Here is a 20,218-nt window from a genome sequence, read left to right as displayed (position 1 = left end):
TAGCTACTTGGAAAACAAATGGCAGTTCTTCAAAAAGTTGAACATAGAGTTACAGTATGACCCAGCAATCCCACCATTAGGTACGTACCCAAGAAAAGTGAAAGCATATGTTAACCCAAAAGACTATACATGAATGTTCATGGCAGCATCATTCATAATAGCCAAAATATAAAAACAACTCAAATGTCCATTACCTGATAAATGGATAAATATAGTATGATATATCCATGTGATGGCATATCACTGAGAAAGGAATGAGAAACAAAGCACTGATACATGCTGCAACATGGATGAACGTTAAAAATGTATGCTAATAAGTAAAAGAAGCCAGATCCAAAAAACCACATGTTGTATGACTGGATTTACATGAAATGTCCCGATGGGTGGTTTAGTGGTCCTAGGAGTGGGAGGGGATGGGACAAGGGGAAAAGACTGCTAAGGGGTATAGGATTCCTTTTGAGGGTAGTGAAAATGTTCTGGAATTAGACAGTGATGACGGTTGCACAGCCTTGTGAATTACTAAAAACTGTTGAACAACATACTTTAAATGGGTGAATTTTATGGTATGTGAATTATATTCCAATAAAGCTCTTAAAAAGAGGCCCTAGTTCTAGGAATGGCCTGGATTACTTAGCAGATTACCAGTAGAAGAAAAGAGTTAAGTGTAGCAGCAGCCAATTATAACAGTTGGAACCCTGTGTTGATTGGGAAAGTCTGAGAAGAAGGTGGAGAGATGGTGATGTCGGATTTGGGAATGAAACAGAAGCAGTTATCAGCATTGTTACTGTCCTGCTAAGGTCAGGCAAGTAAGAGCCAATAGTGCTGAGACTGTGAATGTGGATCTTGTAATGGTTGAAAATGCTTCCTGCCTAAAGTCAGTATTGGCTCTGAGGTCTGTGTGAGGTCCCCCCTCCCCCCCCCCCCCCCCCCCCCCCCCCCCCGCCATGGGAAGACTCTGATATGGACAGGAAGGATACAGAGATGGGACCCAGGTGAGGCCTGAACAGTTGCATGCCCCAGAGTTCAGGGGCTGTCTTGTTCATCTAAAATGTCCCACAGAGGCCAGTTGTTTAGGCAGCTCCAGTCCACATGAGGGTAGAGGTAAGGAAGACTAACCTACCTAAGGTAATAGCTATCAGAATAGGAAGGATGGGGTGGATAGGGACATTCCCTAGGAGATGAGATTCATTAAAGCAAGAACTGAAAGACACCATAAAGACTTGGTGTGCAAAAGGGAACATCATGGGATTTACTCAAACTTCCCATGGGGATAATATGAGCTATTTATTAATGTCCACATATCATACATATTTAGGCTTACGGCCCTCTGTTTATCACTTCTATCTCTGCCAGTTGTCATTGTACTTTAAAAAAATTGTTAATTCTTATCCTTAGAACTTCATTTAGGCTTTATATGTTATCTTTTGAAATGAGACTGCAATTATTGCAGGATGAGAGCAAATGAATAACTATTAAGTTCAAACAAGGGAAATAAACTCTATCATGCTGTAGGTAGAGGCCACTGGCTTTCAGTCGCTCATTGGTTTCTAAATATTATGGCAGCTCTGAAGGATGGATATGTAGTTGTGTAGGCAGTACCTGAGTTAAGCTTGTCTTACCTACTAGTAATCTGTATATATGAATACTGGTTATAGCCTTGGCAGCCTCCCCACCCCCTTATTAAAATCACTCCCCTGGTACTGTGAACCAAAAATTTTTAGTTCACACGCAGTTCCTTAGTTTTACAAGTTGATAGGGTTTGTGGAGGGAAGGGAAAGAAGGAAAGAGGAAATCTTTTCTCTTTCCTTTTAAAGCCTGTGGGTTCAGGAGGATTAAAAGAATTGAGGAGTAAGGTAACGCTCCCTTTGGTGAGCTGACATCATGAAATGGTGGTTTACACCCTGAATAATTTTCCTTTCACAGAGTCTGAAGCTTTTCTTTCTCTTTTTGACCTGTGCCAAAAATGTTACTAAAGATTCATTTTGGTTTAGAATTTTGCTTTAAAAAACTTTTTTTTTTTAAATGTTTATTCATTTTTGAGACAGAGAGAGACAGAGAGCATGAATAGGGGAAGGTCAGAGAGAGAGGGAGACACAGAATCTGAAACAGGCTCCAGGCTCTGAGCTGTCAGCACAGAATCTGATGCGGGGCTTGAACTCATGGACCGCGAGATCATGACCTGAGCTGAAGTCGGACGCCCAACCGACTGAGCCACCCAGGTGCCCCAGAATTTTGCTTTTTAAAAGAGCAAGCATCACTTGAAGGGGTGAGCTAGGGGTGAACTCCTACCACAGCGTGCTCTAATTTGGACTGATGATTTTCCACCTAGTGCCTCTGGGTGAGATCTAGCTTTCCTGAGGGAGTGTTAGTTTTGATTTGAGAGCAGAGAATGGAAGGAATGGTGGGGAGAGTAGTAAGTGGTTTTCTACTTAGAACATTTTCAGAGGGAAGCTGAAGATAGGTTAAGAGTGGGGTAATGGGAAGTTGGGGCAGGATGATGCGGCTGGGTTGTCCAAGGGGTGCCCCAAAGATAAACTTTTCCTCATTGGTGCAGCTTCTACCTGGCTGTCTGCCCTGGGAAAGGAAAGGAAGGGAAATTCCCTTCCCATCTCTTCTTGGGCCAAATGCCTCTGCTTCAGAGGTTAGAATAGAATTCAGGGTTAATACTGGCTTGGGACCGTATTTCAGTGGTAGCTCTTGTGGTCTGGCCTTATGGACCTAAACACAGATGAGAACAATTTTTCCCTGGGGAAATGAGCACCAACTGACTTAGAAACAAACATTTGAAATAGAACCAGTTTGTAAGTTGACTTTTGTACTGTACTTTTTCTCATTCCATACCAGGCCCATCGGTTTGCAACCGAATACTTCACTTGAGGTGTGAGTATCATCCTTGAGATGGCACAGAAGTCACATGAAAGGCACAGGGTGGCTATAGACAGTCTGACACAATTAGCAACATTGACTGAAGGCCTGAGTTTTGTTAAGAAGAAACTAAAAGGATTACTGGACTTAGGGTATTCTTTATTCTGCATTAGAGTCCTGGAAGATCCATTATGGGGATCTCCGTAATTATACATGTTAGGTTAAATGAAATACTAATTGCAGTCAGGAAAAAATATGTCCTTGAGTAAAGGAATATCAACTATATTGGAAACATTTGACATAACAATAAGAGAGGGTGTTGCAGGGAACAAAGGTTCTCTGTGACTTGACAGCTGCTGTTAAAAAGTGACACCAGGAAGAGCCTGACTCTGGCCCCAGCTGCCTGAAGTTGTTGCAGCCTTCTCTAGTGTTACCAGAGGGATTTACACTGCTCTTGTCTTAGCAAACAGAGGCACTGATAGATAGCTAACCAGGTCCTTGTGCTCTGGGAAATAAATTTCTGACTTCTCATTATAATCTTCATACCTAGAGTGTTTTTTAAGTATTCCAGTATTTTGAGGTTCTGACTATATGCAGTGTACCTTGCTTATTAACTCCAAGAAAGTTCTAAGATGCATGAGGTAGGCCTTGGACATCAAATCTAGTTGGAAATCTATAACAGGGCTTTAACTGGAATTCTACCATATTTGAGTTTCTCTTGAAGCTTGAGAGGCTGAGAATAAAGCAGTAGTTACCAGGTTACCTTCATATTTCAAGAACTTGCCTAAGGTGGCCTTAGAAGGTGGCCTTAAATTGGTTTTGCACATTTAGCCCATTCTTTATCCCCAGTAAATAAAGTGTGGAGAGTTAAGGGTTCTAAGACCAGGATGTTTTTAGAGAGAGTTGTTAGTTTGTGGTGTGTTCTGTGTCTTTTCCTACCTCCACACATAGCTTCTAGAGAGCAGGATGCTTCTCTTAAACCCCTTTCATTGAAGCCAAATGATAAGGGAATGTCTACTAGAATCATTCTGAAAACTCGATATGTATCCCTGGTATTTGGTAGAGTATAATGAATAGTATGAGAATCTGTGGATCCATAGGAGAGCAGAGAGAAAGGAAGAGGGCTGTATAGTTAGTAAGTAATCTGTATTTCAGAGATAGTAGTGTTTCCTTGAGCCTCTGGATAGAACCAGGTTAAACCCTTCTAAAGAGGGATGCTGTGCATGGCCACCTAGAAGATGATATGAACCAGGATGGAAATGGAAATTCCAGGATTTGAGGGTTAGAAGTGTAAACAGCTTCTTCTCACTAAAGTCATGGGAATTGCACATGGAGGGTCTCATGTAAGATTCTTCCAGGAAACCCACAGAAAGTTAGCATGGGCACCAGATTTCATTGGTGCGGCCTTTCAACTCCCCTTACCTCTCCCCAGTCCTTCAGTTCCAAAACTAAAGGAGCCAGAGGTAGCCTTGTTAGAGGTAGAAGAGATGCAAAATGGGGAAAGAAAGAATAGTTGACTGGTGCCCCCTGCCACACCCCCCACTCCACTGCAGACTTCTTGAAAGCTCTATCTCAGAAGGGAGAAAGAAGCTTTTTAATTTAGATGAGTATTGACTAATTGTCAATACTAGACATCTTAACTATTGAAATCATGATGTTTTGGGGCTGATAGTGATTGAACAATTATGTATAATCAAAGAGTGATTGGAAAAAATTAGGAGACTTGTTAGATTTCATTCAGGAGCAAGGAAGAGCTTGCACACGGAAGAGCTTTGAAGGAAAGTATGCTTCTACTCTTTTGAGTTTAGCTCAGTGCATCATTTATACATTCACATGTACACATATATGAAAAGATAAGCAATTGGAAAAGGAAAATGTAAGTATCAGTTCCAAGGTATATATAAAGTTTGGTGTATATATTTTCCAAATCACAGTCTACAGTACTTGAAGTTGGGGAAATCCAGACCTGTCACCTTAAGGATAAGAGAAATTAAGGCATATTGAGATTGTTTTCTGGTTGGGGTGTTGAAGGCCTTGCAAAGGAAGTAAGGTATGGATTGGATTGGCCTTCAGTAGCTAAGACTTACAAGGGCCTACTGTGTGTCATAGGCTGTACTTTGTATTCCACATAGAGTAGTTTTACTTTTCACAACAATCCTGCAAGCTCAGTATTATTTCCATCTTAACAGACATGGAAACTGAGGTTCAGACAGGTTAAATGTGGTGCTTTAATTTCCCATAGGTAGTAAAAGTAGCTGAACTGTATTCTGGTCTGTATAACTCAGGCTCCTTCCACTCCACCCTGCTGCTTCCCTGGTGGCCCCACACACTAGGATACTGTGGTGGGATGAGGCAGTGGAACCTAGGCAGACAGACAGTCCTAGCCAGGAAGAGAATGGGGCATACACTGCTCTCTCTGGCCAGGCTCTTCCGTGGCTGCCTCAGGGCAGCCGTGCTCCGCCCCTTGGGTCAGAGGTTTCTCTTTTCCCATGATCCTTCAGTGCTGCATCTGAAGCAGGCACTGGGACATGCCCTCCTTAAATTATCCCTCTTCTTACCCTTTTCTGTTAAGAAAATGGGCTTTAGAGATGTTAATCAGTTTACCCAAGGCCTCTAGTAGTGGAACGGTATCTGGGTTTGAATTTTAGGTTTTTCAGACCCTGTAGCCCATAAGTTTTCTTCTCATCATGCTGTTACCAACAAAGACTTTATAAGTGCTTGTATTAATAGAAAATGGGCCCTTAGGAAACCTGTTTTGGTTTATTCTGTCATAATTGAAAAAAAAAAACATAATACAGATTTTGTGCATAGAATTAAGAATAGGAAAGTACTGACTTGGAGTGGGGGGGAGCAGAGAACCACAGAATTCTGTACCTGGAATGTTTCATGATGTGGATTCTGTGTGTAGTGTGGGGGAAAAGGGTGAGCTGACGAGGATGTCAAGAAAAAAAGTCTCCCTTTCCCCTCCTCCTGTACCCCATGTTTTTAGAGGACTCCTGAGACTTTCCTGAAAATGGCACTGTGCTCAGAAATGTCCTGTCGTTTGTTTAGAACTCCCCAGTGGCACTTTAGATCTAGCCTCCTGTCTTTACATATGCAAGGGTAGTGAATTTAACCAGTGTGCTAGATTTACGGAGTTCCACACAATTTCCAGTACATTACCCGTCCCAGTGTATAGACCAGACACCGCTCTGTGGCAGTGCTTGGGAACTGCACTCTCACCAGTAGCTGGGGGTCAGGAGAAAGTGGGCTCTCACTCGCCCACTGAATGCAGAAGTGGCCTCAGCCTATTCTCTTTCCTCCCCTTCCCCCTTCTGTTTCTTCCTTAAGGCTGCTATGAATGGGAAGATGGCGAGCTGGCAATTCTCTTAAGCCAAGCAGAATTCCTGTTGTGCAATCTAGTGGCATATAATCAGGAATACTATTCCTGCCATCACAGCATAATGCTCTTGTGTTACTAAGGGCTTCTGACGACCTTACCCACGCCAGGTTGTCAGATTTTATCAGGGGGAAATAGACTCCCTGTGTGAATGGGATAGCTTCCCTCATTCTAAACTTTTCTCTGTATATCTTAACCTTAAAGAGACTTAGCTCCATTTGCCCCTCTTACTACCTGGAAGGCATCCTGCCCTTTGAAAGCAGGCGTTCTCTTTCTTTCTGGGATCCTTCTGCATGCATTCTTTCTTGTGATACCAAGAAAGCACATTACTTTCTCTTTGCTGTCCCCCTTCCCTCTTCTGTACTGTTCTCTATGGTCTTCTGCTATGCAAATACTGTACTTATTTTTTTCTTACGATCTGCTATAGAATATCCTTTCTGGACTGTGGTTGGTAACTTCTAGCAGCCTCAGGAGAGAGACTGTATTCTTTTTTGGCAAATTGCTGGACTATGTTTATAAGTGAGTGTACACACAGTTCCTACAGGAGTAGGGTATTAACCACTTATGTTTTGTTGCCTTCTGAACTAGCATGGTATTGGCATTTTATGCTGTTTCAGTTCTTTGGCCAGTACATTTAACATTCTCTATTCCTCTCACCCACAGCCACAGCGCAGTTACTGGGTGTTGTCTAAAAAGCAGTGGGCTCTGTGAAAATAGGGCCTTGTCCCTGTGATGCTGTCTATAAATAACTGTCAAACGAATGAAACCAGGATAGCAAGAGCAATTGGCTGAGGACTTTAGGTAGTGAAAAATAAGGCTTCGAATGGTGAGCAGCATAGATCAAACTAGAAGGATTTGCATGTTGTGTAAAGTACTGAATCCTGTAAACAGTAGGGGGCCATTAAATTTATGTGTCTTATATAGAGGTGTAATTTGTACAAAAAAGTGCACACAGCTTGTGTACAGCTTGATGAATTTTTACCTATGTGTATATCTGTGTAATTACTGCTCAGGTTCCAGACAATATCTCCAAAACTCCAGATGGGGAGATTATCTTGACTCACAACATTTTGGATACCAAGTCCCAAGGTTGGTTTGTGGTATAAGCAGGATTGGAATTATTACAGCTGTTCCTGGGATTAACGAGTCTTTATACTTGAATAAAAACACTAACTCATATCATCTAATTGTGTGACAGAAATAATAATACAGTGTGGTTAACATTTATCAATCATCAGCATGTCTTGGCACTTTATAAATATTTCTTCAGTTTATCTGCTCCAGGAGGGTTTGTTACTGTCCTATTTTACAGATGCTAAAGGTCAGAGAAGTAACATGTCTCAGTTTCCACAGCTAGAAAGTGGCACAGTTAGTATCAAATCCAGCACTGTCCATCACCAGAGACTGATTTCTTGTTGGTGATATGCTACCTTAAATATCTGGTGCCTGGGTTTAAGTAACAGAAACATGATGTCTTCGTAGTGGGAGAGGATGATTATATACGTTACCTGCTACCTGCGCATGAAGAATGCTCTTTTTAGGCACATTGTGACTTGTGGCTTATAGGAATTTCGAGAGAGAAGAGGGTTTTGGATTCTGTGTCAGTCAGGGCCTGGAGCGGTCTCCTTAGGATGAATTTTTTTTTTTTTTTTTAACATTTATTCAGTTTTGAAAGGCAGAGGGAGACAGAGCGTGAATGGGGGAGGGGCAGAGAAAGAGGGACACACAGAATCTGAAGCAGGCTCCAGGCTCTGAGCTGTCAGCCCAGAGCCCGATGCGGGGCTCCAACTCACGGACCACGACATCATGACCTGAGCCAAAGTTGGCCGCCCAACTGACTGAGCCACCCAGGCGCCCCTTAGGATGAATTTTTATGAAGGAGAAAGATGCTTACAAAGAGGATGGCTCCTTAAAATCGATATATAGCAACAAGGCGATGGTCCCTACAGGTGCAGTTTGAAAACAGGACACAATGAAGATGAAATGTAGACCTAAATATCTAGAAATTCCAGCAATTAGTTTGCCTTAAAAATTAATATCAGTGAAACAAGTGCATGCCAGTGTTAGTTAGCTAAGTGGCAAAATTTTTATTACGTTTCAGGAGCTAAGATGGCCAAAGAAAATGTGAAACTTAAATAGCCACTAAAAGGAAAACAAAATTTGTTTTAATGGCCCTCAAAGTTACTTAAACCCAATAATCTTCTACATACGTTAATGTCTTAATTCTGTCTCAACAGTGCAAAAGAAAAAACAAACCTGTCACATCGAAAGAATTTTAGTTATTCATGATTAAAATATATTTAATATTTGTCCATTATTTTTTCAGAGTGGGAGGGACAGTGCAGCACATTTTAGCACATTTAGGTATAAACTGGGAGTAGTCAATAAAATTCAGGTTTTACAAGATGAAAAGCATGGCAGGAAGTATCCGATTCTTGCTGAGAAACCTGTTTCAGGAAACTAATCTTAAAAAGATGTAAACAGTATGCTTTTATCCAACTTGCTTGGGGAAAGACTGCAGTTTTAAGTTGTTTAGAATAGTGGGCATAAAGGTACTATTTGTTGCCAGTTGTATCACTTTTTGAAGAGGTGCAGAGGCCAAAAAGTATAATCTCTGTTTTGATACCTGTTTATTTTTAAATGGGAATAGGGTGGTGATGGAGATGGATTTCTACTCAGAGCTGCTCTTGTTGGTAAATGTTTCTTTTACTGACTTTGTTGTAAGAACAAAACAAAAAAACCCCAGCATTTAAGCAATTAAAGTTAATCCTAAAATATAAATAAAGTATTGAAAGTGTCCTTCAAAAATACAATATATGAGGTCATAGTAGTAGCAAGCAGATCTGTGTCTCCCTCCCACCCCCAACTCCCCAACCAGGAGTTTCTTTAGAAGTCTTGTTCAGAGTGCCTACTTCTGAGTAGCTTCTTGGTGTTTGCATACTACACATGCCGGGGGTTGTCACTTAAGAATGCTGTGTCCCTGGAGCCAGCAGGTCTAGCTGCCAGGAACCCTTGCCTGAAGAATGGCTGAACCCCTTTGGCTCTGGCTCCCAGCATTAAGCTGCCTTCCTCCAAGTCATTCTCTCAGATTTGGTAATGAGCCAGGGGGAAAGTAGGCTTTGAGGAAGTCAGTCAAGAGGGGAGAGCAAAGGAGATGCTCAGAACAAAAGAAGGATGATGTCAGTGTCCTAGTTAGTGCCCTTTTAAGAAGTGGGAAATAAGTCTCTTTGAGTCTTATTGTCGCTGTTGTTTTCTTTTTAAAACCTTTAAAAAACGGTGAAGTGTAATACACAAACATTTTTAACTGGCTCACTGAGATTCTTCCCTTCCTACTCTGCTACCTTAACTGTCCTTTCTTCTGCTGATTGCAGAAGATAAGTTGGGAGGCTTTGCTAACAGAGAAAGACAGAAATAGATGCTAGAGATGAAAAAAAAAAAATATCAGTGAACGAGTAAGTTTGAGATCCCAGCCAAAAGAAAAAAAAAAATTCCGAAATCATGTTTCCTTATGATAATACACAAGGCAAATTAATGGGAAAAAACCAAGTATGAGGAAAGAAGGGGAGAAATGAAGGTGGGGTGTGGGATCTTCCAGGCTGTTTGTCTTCCTTTGTTTCAGACTCCTTTGTTCTTAGAACTGATGCTTACCCCTAGGTTGCAGATAGACTTGAATTATAACTGTGTTTTTTCTATTTTTATAAGACTGTGAGCACTGTGTGTGTGTGTGAGTGTGTGTGTGTATACATCCATCTTAGGTATATATAATTGAAAAAATTATATATAATTATGAAAACACTGCATTAGGTCTTTTGCAGTCTTCTTGCATATATCAGATAGGAGGATTCAGAGATATCAGTACGTTTTCTCCACTTGGAAGCTACTCTGAATAAGTTTTATTCAGTTGGAAACCAACTGTAGTAGGATACTACTATTTTTGTAAACCAAATAAGGTAGTAAACGTTTATTAAGGTTTAGTAGGAGAAACCTTAATACAATGAAACTATTGCTATTCATTCTGTATCACTGAGATTTGATAAAGTTAATTGGTACTTGGGTAGGCAAGTAAACATAAATTTAAAAATGAGGTTATTTTTCTTACAGTCCTATTTTGTGACGGATTATGACCCAACCATCGAGGATTCCTACACAAAGCAGTGTGTGATAGATGACAGAGCAGCCCGGCTAGATAGTAAGTAATCTTCCTTTATTTGATAGTTTACATATCATATTTTTGAAAAGTAAGCTTGGGTGTTTTGCTAGGTTGCATACTACAATTGAAATGTGGTCTTGAAGCCCGTGTCTTTCATCAGCTTTGATTGATGAATCTGCATATTAGGATATTTGAATATTTAAATATTTATCCTACATATTAAGGTATTTAAATATTCCTCAGCAAATGTAATATAAAACAATAATTGTGTTGATCTTGTACTGGTGAAACTAATCATGTCATGGTAACTAGTTGGAGTTGAATTTTTAGGGACATTTGGAAAGAAACATGAAGTTTCAGCCCTATCTACTTTCTTGCAAAGGTTAAAATGGGTGTAGTAAATATAGAAAAAGAGTCAATATTTGTCAACTTGCTTAGAATTTATAGCACGGAGGAGGCTTTAGCAAATAGGGTTTTGGGCTTGGCTACACATTACACATCTCCACAAAAGATAGCCCTGTTCTTTTAAGTTCGAGGATTCTTTCATTCAGAGAGATCAGTAAATAACGTTAGCGCCTGCTCTTTAAGGTGTTTGGGGGGAGTAGACCGAGGGATCTTTCTTGAATGGGTATCTTTTTCAGTCCTTTCTGTGGAGGAGATAAAACATCCAAGTGACTTTAGAGGTTGTCTGACTCCATCTGCCTAGATATATTTGATATTTTTAACCTTGTAATTGGTATGCTAATATATTCTAGCTTACAAAAATCAACTCGTACTGATGAAGATGACTCTGAAACTGTCTGCTGGGTGATATATTTGTCTCTAGTGTTGAGAATAAAGCACTAGGAAGAGAAGGCTTTTTGTTTATTACACTGAGTCTAAAATATATACTCTAAAGGACCCACATTAATTGGGCCCTGCCCTTATGGGAAAGTCATTCATAAAATGAAAACACGAACACGGTTACATGTGTTGTTTTCTCTTTAGTTCTGGATACAGCAGGACAAGAAGAGTTTGGAGCTATGAGAGAACAGTATATGAGAACCGGCGAGGGTTTCCTGTTGGTCTTTTCAGTCACAGATCGAGGCAGGTTTGTACTAGTATTAACATGTACATCTCCTGTTCATGTGTAGATCACTATTTTATTGAATTTGGATTTTCTTGTTTTTATAGAAAAAGGAAAAGTAATAAGGTACTAAATGGGCTGTGGAACTTGCCAAATTCTGAGATTTGAGCAAATTAATTTGTTTTTGTTTTAGTTTTGAAGAAATCTATAAGTTTCAAAGACAGATTCTCAGAGTGAAGGATCGGGATGAGTTTCCAATGATTTTAATTGGTAATAAAGCAGATCTGGATCATCAAAGACAGGTAAGAAGGAACTTTGCTGTTGGGAATCCCATTATTGATGATCATGTCAGTGAATGGATGTGTTTCTTGAAACCATTGAAAGTGCCATGATCAGGGAAACTGCTGAGCTTGGCAGTCTGGGTTTGGGGAAGTCAAATTCTCACATATTTTTACACCACACTTCAGTTGACTCTGTAAGCCCATATTTGTACCACCTCCATTCACATGTTCTTAATTCGTGAGTAATCACCACAACTCTAATTCAGTTAGCTCATCTTAAAGTTACCCATACTTAAGGCCAAACTCATTCAGTGTTTAAAAAAAAAATTTTTATACATTTATTTATTTTTGATAGAGAGCACAAGTGGGGGAGGGGCAGAGAGAGAAGGAGACACAGAATCTGAAACAGGCTCCAAGCTGTCAGCACAGAGCCCGACATGGGGCTCGAGCTCACAAACTGTGAGATCACGACCTGAGCCGAAGTCGGATGCTTAACCGACTGAGACACCCAGGTGCCCCATAAACTCATTCAGTGAATGCTAATTTACCTTCATCTAGAGAGTGGTTTTAACGTAAATTACAGTATTTGGATTTTCCCTAAGTCCCATTAATGATGGAATTTTCTGTTACTTCTTTATACTGGCTGGCTCTAACACCAGTAACCTGTAAGAAAAGAATATTTTTGGTATTTAGTTGTAGACTGGATTATACTCACTTGTTTCTTTACCCTCTTATTTCACATTTAATTTTTAAAGTATTGGGCACCTTGTCTGCTCACGTTTTTGTGAAGGAGCAGAACAAGGTCAGATATGAATAAATGCAGGCTCTACATTGTCTTTTTGTGTCTATTTCTTTTAGGGCTTTAGCCTCTACCCCATATCTGGAATATAAGTTTTAAGTTGTTTCTTAATTTTTTTTTGGCATTTAAGTTCTCTTTTGTTTTTATATAACTTTGTGTTGATGTTTTTAACATTTTGTTTGAAAAGTATAAACCTCAGGAAAAATGGGTTGATAATAGCATCGAGGACAGCCTTCTATTTTGTAGTTAACTATTTAAAACATAATCTTTGATTTGTGTGCTCTATTTGTAAAATTTTGTTGAAGGTGTATCAAGTTTAAAACATGGGCTTAAGGGAATGATATTATTCTAATGCTAAGATTTAGAAATGTTTACTCGTGATACTTAATGTAGAATAAGTTTTACTGCTAGGTCCTTTTCACATCTGAATTATTACAAAGTTATGGTGAAAAAATTTGATCTTCACTTTAAACAAGTATAAGTGGTTTGAAATAACTTAGAATACAGCACTGCTCACATCTTAAGCCTAGAGTATAGAGTACATTTATTTTTTAATTCCTTTTTTGGGGGGGGTCATTTCCTTCAGGGTTTCTGAACCTAGTTACATTTATTAAATGTTGCCAGGAGAACCTGTCTGCTGCTCTTGTCAGTCCTTTCTAATACTAGAAACACTTTTCTATGTTACCGAATCTGGGAAATCCTAACAGAGGAGCTCTGTGGCAAGCAAGCGGCTCTCCCCCAATCTTAACACTGACGTCTACCCCACCCCTGAGTGCTTTCTGCCATGATTATGGAAAAGGTTTTTGTCAAACCCTTTTCATGGTCATATACAACTCTAGTAACAGACTAACTAGGCAGGAGGCCTGGGGTGCGTGGGAGGTCTCCTGTAGGGTAGGTGGTGGCTGGGAAAAGTAGGGCAGGGAAAGTAGGGGAATGTATGCCCCCCTCCCCCCCCACCCCGCATAGGCTCTGCTGTGATGGGCTTGGGGCAGAGGGTCTGTATGCGTTACTTTTAATCCTCTATGTACCGAAGATTGCCAGTGTTTGGTGTATGGTTTCCATCTGTCTGCAGATATTCAGCACTGGCTTTGTTTCATGCCATAGGCTTACAAAATTTTTCATCTAGGTTTTTTTTTTCCTTTTTATAAGAGTAAAGATTCTCCGGGTAAAATGAGAAACAAGGTGATGAGAGGAACATTGTAGGGGATGATAAGTTTCATATTTCCATCACCCAAAACATACGCACTTAGGCTGGAGTAAGATCTTCTGTATTCATTTCCCTGCTTTAAACCGTACACAGGATAAATTACCTGTAGCTGAAAGCTCAGCTGTGTATATCCCCAGGGGAGAAGAGCAAGTGGCTCATACCTGACTGCTTAATTTTTGCTCATTCCCGTAGATTCTACTCTGAAGGATGGGCGCCAAGAAAAACTTTTTCCTGTTTATGCTTCCTCTTCTCTTTTCTGGGTTCCCACACACTCGCACTCAGGCATGATGGCTGCACTTACAGGAGCCTTGAATACTGGCTGGCAGGAAATCTACCACCTTTCCCTGTCCATTCATTTCCCACTTGTTTTCATGCTTATTACTCACTTTCTCATTCTTAAACTTACAACGCTTTATTCCCCTTCCTCACTCATGGCTAATGATGAATCATATTTTCCTATTTCACTGAGATATTTCTGCATGTTTCCACCTCCACATAATACTAACCTAAGTGCACATGTACCCCATCAATTCTGCCTTTCCTCACTTCTGTGGATAAACTGTTTACCTATCTATGCCCATCCTCTCTAGTAGGCCCTGGGTCCCGCTCCTTCTCACTAGCTCATAGATGTCATCCCAGCAATGGTTCTGTTCTGGTTGTTCCATTTGTCTGCTGCATAGTCATTCCCACAAGCATGTCATGCTACAGTGGCCCTCATCTTTAAAACAAAAAGTAACTACAGCAAAAGCGTGTTCTTAATCTCACATTCTTCTCTGTGTACGTTTCTGCTTCTTGTATCAAGCAAAACTCCCTAAAAGCGTTATCTACACTTGCTCTCCTCTCTTTCCTGCCATTCTTGCTTGCTCTGACCTCAGGCATGCAGCACCCCGGTCAAGGTCACCATTTACGTAGATGTCAGTAACGTTTGACACAGATGCTCATACTCTCATTTTTGAAACACTTTGTTTACTTAGCTCTGGGATACCTTAACCTATGCCTCCACTCTTTCTTTGCCAGTATTTCCTTCTCTCTCACAGGTACCTTAGGCCTTAGGTGCACCTTCTTCTAAGGCTCTAGTTGTACAAAGACCACTTTACCTCCCAGCCGTGAGAGCCATACACCGTGCATTTGAAGTTGAGGTGCTGTGCTAAAGGTTTTTACCTTTCTAAAGTCTCTTTAGAATTAAGGGTGTTGTGTATAATGTCTTGGTACCTTTACCTGCTTTACTAACAGCCTGGACAGGCCATAGGATCCATAAAAATTTCTTCCCCTGTTTAGAAATGTTGACTTTTTGGTCATCATCCTTAAACGGTTCTTACTCAGTAACCAGTCTTACTTGCTCTTAGTTATTGACCCAGTTCATTCTCTTCTGCCTTTGTGTTAGACACAATCCTTTGGACTTTTTCTAGTTTCTTGCCAGTTTTCTGTTACATAGCAAATGCCAGTTCTCCATGTTCTTTGAATTTGTGGGTCAGCCCTGGACATTCCTATTATTGGTTCCCGAGATTCTGAACCCATCTGGGAAGAGGTCAAGCAGAAGAGCTTTTGCTTATTAATAACTTCTTTTTGGCTTCTGTATCTCTGGATTTGCCCCTTCCTTCCTTCCTTCCTTCCTTCCTTCCTTCCTTCCTTCCTTCCTTCCTTCCTTTCCTTCCATCTCATCCATCCATCCATCCTTTCATCCATCCAATATTTATTGAACCCTTTTCTAGACACTAATAACACACAATAGAAAGAAAAAAGTCACTGAAATTGTCATTAAATAAGAAGAATTTGAATGGTTAGAGTTACCACACACCGAGCCCCTTAGAGATAAATAACATTGATCATCTTGTTTATTCTATCTAAGGTGGAGGAAGAGAACACAGGTAGTTGACTTGCTTGTGCTTGCTAAAATGTAAAAGTAGGTACATATAATAGCATACTGATTTCTGAAATTTAATACAGCAGTATGTGTGCTTGGATTGTGGACTTTGCTGTATCTCTGATTTCAAGTTCCTTGTCCTTGACTCAGCCCTGTCTAGAAATGGACTGTTCTGTTCTTTTTGTGTTTACCCTTTCTTCCTCTGGCTTACTTTAGCCTCCCCCTCTCCTTTCCTCCTTGTTAGGTGCTAGTGGCCACTGTTAATTTGAGAAAGGAACCCATTACACTTAGGATAATACCCAAGTGTACTAACCCCCACTGTCTTTGTTTAGTACCTTGACCACAGTATGCCCCTGTAGCCTCCCAGGAAAAGACTTCACCCCTACCCCCAATAGTAGAGTCAGGGTCCTCTTCTTGCCTTACCTGTTTTTGCCTTCTCTGTATCTAAAGATCTGCAAACGACTGAATGTAAGTAGCATGAGGGCTTCTCAGTTTCGATCAGTTTTGTTCATGCTTTGTCCTTAGTACGTAGAACAAAGACACACACTCAATAAATATTTGCTGAATTGAATGATTCAAGGCATCAGTGAATCAAGATGTGGTATTAATTTGATGATTCTTTCTATACAATAGGCATTTAAAAAAAACCCACAAAAACAAGTTTTGGTTCTGTTGGTCTCTTCCTATTAAACCCAGTTTGTTGGATAAAACTGCTCTCGTCATTCATATTTGCTCCTCTCCATTTGGAAATACATAGTACTAGATATACTCATTATTGTGGATATCTGCTAATATTCATTTGTGCCTTTGAAGGGAGGGTCGCTGGAGGTTCCCAGATGTAGGTCTGTGAATTTGTTATATCAGATTCACCTTTGTTGCTTAAAACAGAACATTTCTGGGTAGTGCTGACCCACCAAATTAAAATATCCAAGAGATGAGGTTTAGTATTTGGTATCTTTATAGAATTCTCTGGGTTGGGGAACATCTAGGAAATCCTTATTTGTGTAGCTTTTAATCTTCTGTTGATTCTGGCTTCATAAAGCTTTGGCTTTGTTCCATGTAATATTCTTTTGGCTCATTTTTGTGTTTGCTTGCTCTGGTGGTAACAATGCTATTTCTACTTCTTGGTTAAAATAATGCTACTCCAGTGAGCTCAAAAGCAGCTTTATATGTGGTTAGAGATGTCTTGACCAGAAATGTATGCACAAACTTTGCTGACCTTGATTGCTGGAAGACAGTGATGTGAGACAGTACTTTAAAAATAAATAAATGAGGCACAAAATTAGTATTGGGAGTATTTTATCATGTAGGCCATTAATTCATTATTTTTTCTGTATAAAGATACCTCATTTGCCATTTCTCTCTAGCTGAATTACATTATGCAGGAGGGGTGGGACAAAGTACCTTTTTGAAGAATAATTGTGCTGAAAGACATGGCAAAATTTTTGAGGACGTATGTCCCTCCCCCAAAGTTATATTAATAATTATTGAGATTGACTAGTCTCAAATATTTTTATTTTTCTTCCTGTATCTTTTATTTCAAGTTTTACTTATTTGGTCATACTCTGTTTACTTAACATGTTTTATTTCGTTAACTATGTACTCTTCTAGGCTCTGGATGTACAAAGACAAATATGCCTTCCTCCCTAGCTACAAGGGATATGATGGTGGGAGAGTGAGAAAAAGCAACATCAAAAATTGGAGTATAGTGTGTTTAGTTTTGTTCACTGTAGGGCATGATGGGAGCTCTGGGGTGCTGTTCCAAAACTGCATCAGCACTGAGGGGGAAGTTATTGATTGCTTGAGTCTTGAAGTATTACTAAGGAACAAATTAAGAGTATAGGGTTGGGAGAGAAGGGATGGCATCCCAGGAAGAAGGAATAGAATTTGTGACAACGTGGTGGTATTTTTTTGTAGGAAGGAATTTCCCATGTCAAGTTAAAATGGGAATTGTCTTTTTAAAATTGGCTTCTGTGAAGCTTTCTTTTCTTACTTGGCTTCCTCACTAGTTGTTAATTGCTTGCTTGATTTGATTGATTTATATTTCAAACCCATAGGCCTTATGGTGCATAAGCTATTTTGAAGAGAGGCAGGGAAGTTTAAAAATTACAAAAACTTGGGTATACTAGTGCTGTGTAGAACCTGCCTGCTACCCTTTTGGAACACAACACAATATCAACTCCTAGGTGGTAGTGTAATTATTAGATGTTTGCATTAATGGAATAACCTGATGATACTGTACTGAGTTGCTGAATTTTAGAAATGGAATATTAAATTGGGAGAGCAAACTACCTTAAAAGAGGGAACAATACCTTGAGCTCAAATAGGGCCAAGAATAATTCCTGCTCCAGGTTAGCCAGAGTGAAAAACATCATTAATTCTTGGGGTATTGGGTAGTGTACTCAGAAGGTTTTGTTCCAGTCGTAGGGCAAAATTAGCTCTAGGGTAATTCTGTTCTGGCACTATGGAACAAAAAGGACTACACTTTCCAAATAACTGCATCCCAGAAGAAAGCTCAAGAATATATATAGGAATACAAACTATCCAGAACCCAGTAGGTCAAAGTCTAGTACCCAGGCATCCATTCAAATTACCAAGCAAGAAGCAGGAAAATATGACTCATAATAAGGAGAAAAAACAAGGAGTAGAAACACACCCAGAAATGACACACGATAGAATTAGTGAACAGATACCTTAAGCAGTTCTATGACTATATTCCATATGTGTAAGAAGCTAGAGAAAAGACCGAGTATGTTAGGGAGAAACATGGAAGATGGAGAAAGATCAAAATCAAACTTGTAGAAATTGAAACTACAATGTTTGAGATGAAAAATACCCTGGATGGGATTAATAGCCAGAAGTAACAGCTGGAAAATGTCTAAATTTGATGAAAACTGTAAAATGCATACATTTAAGAAGCTCAACAAACCCTGAACATAAGAAATATGAAGAAAATTAGAATGAGACAAATTAGAATGGAATTGTCTGAAACCAGTGAAAAAGAGGAAACGTGACAGATAACCAGAGGAAAAGAAAACTATGCACAGAGGAACAAAGATAAGGATGGCAGTGGTCATCACTGTTTCTCATGGGCAACAACTCAAGGCAGAAGATAGTGACACAACATCTTTCAAGTACCGAGAGAAGAAAACTCGTCTAGAATTAAATACCCACTAAATATTTGTTTCAAAAAATGAAGGTGAAATACTCCACAGATATGCAAAAGGTGGGAAGAGAAGATTTATTACCAGCAGACCTGTGTTATAAGAAATGTAAAAAGAAGGAAAATTATACCAAATGGCAGTTTGGATCTATACAAAAAACAAAAACAAACCCACCAGAAATGGCAATTATGTGAGTAAATATAAATTACTTTTATTGTCATTTGTCTCTTTAAAATATAATCTGGATGTTTAAAGCAAAAAAAGGTAACACTCTGTTGTGAGGTAAAAGGTAACAAAATGTAGGAGGGAGAAATGTGTTACTGTAGTAAGCCTCTTACACTATATGTGAGTGGGCAGAATGCATTTGAACTTTGATGAGTGAAAATGTGTATTATAAACTCTAAGGCAGTCATTAAAATAACATGGTACGTACTTCATTAGCCAACAAAGGACATAAAATGGAATCATAAAAGCAATACAGTTAACCCAGAAGAAGATAGAAAAAGAATAAGCAGATCAAAGAACAAATAGGATGGATAGGAAACATATCAAGATGATTCAGTGATGACGGTAATCACATTGGTGGTAGATTGTGTGAACACCTCAATTAAAAGGCAAACATTGTCAGGGCACCTGGGTGGCTCAGTTGGTTGAGCGTCCGACTTCGGCTCAGGTCATGATCTCACGACTCGGGAGTTCGAGCCCCGCGTTGGGCTCTGTGCTGACAGCTTGGAGCTTGCTTCAGATTCTGTGTCTCCCTCTCTCTCTGCCCCTAACCCACTCTGTCTCTGTCTGAAAAATAAACATTAAAAAAAAAATTAAAAAAAAAAAAAAAAAAGCAAACATCAAATTGGATTAAAAAACAAAACAAAACAAAACAAAACAAAACAACCCCCCCAAAAAACAAGACCCTACAAGAAATCTACTTTCAGTGTAAAAGACAAATAGGTTAAAAGTGAAAGGATGGGGTAAGATATACCATGCTGATACTAATGGAAAGCCTCTTGAAGTGGCAATATAAATATCAGACTAAGTCGATTTCAGAGCAAAAAAACCTACCAGGAATAAAGAGGATTGTTTTATAATGAAAAAGAGATTAATTCATTAAGAACATAACAATCCTAAACATTCATATATTGAATAACAACTTCAAAATTCTTCTTTTTAATGTTTGTTTATTTTTGATAGAGAATCAGAGCTTGAGTGGGGGAGGGGCAGAGAGAAAGAGAGAGAGGGAGGGAGAGAGGGAGAGAGAGAGAATCCAAAGCAGGCTCCAAGGTGTGAACTGTCAGCACAGAGCCTGAACCGGGGCTCGAACTCAAGAACCGGGAGATCATGACCTGAGCCAAACCAAGAGTCACACACTTAACTAACTGAGCCACCCAGGCACACCACAACTTCAAAATTCTTAAAGCAAAATTGAAAGAACTGCAAAGAGTAATT

General features: G+C 39.7%; 1 protein-coding gene across 3 annotated transcripts in view; it reads left to right on the top strand.

Moving 5' to 3' along the window:
• RRAS2 (RAS related 2) overlaps positions 1-20,218 on the top strand; it is a 74,975-nt gene that overhangs the window by 48,349 nt on the left and 6,408 nt on the right. For all 3 annotated transcript variants that reach the window (XM_045484603.1, XM_045484604.1, XM_045484607.1), the window contains exons 2-4: positions 10,346-10,433; positions 11,382-11,484; positions 11,654-11,762. In XM_045484603.1, coding sequence (XP_045340559.1) covers positions 10,346-10,433; positions 11,382-11,484; positions 11,654-11,762 — 300 coding nt within the window. The remainder of the gene's footprint in view (positions 1-10,345; positions 10,434-11,381; positions 11,485-11,653; positions 11,763-20,218) is intronic.

The sequence above is a fragment of the Leopardus geoffroyi genome, chromosome D1 (assembly GCF_018350155.1).
Source record: "Leopardus geoffroyi isolate Oge1 chromosome D1, O.geoffroyi_Oge1_pat1.0, whole genome shotgun sequence".
Taxonomy (NCBI): domain Eukaryota; kingdom Metazoa; phylum Chordata; class Mammalia; order Carnivora; family Felidae; genus Leopardus; species Leopardus geoffroyi.
Note: the sequence above shows the minus strand (reverse complement) of the source record. Positions and strands in the feature narration are given on the sequence as shown.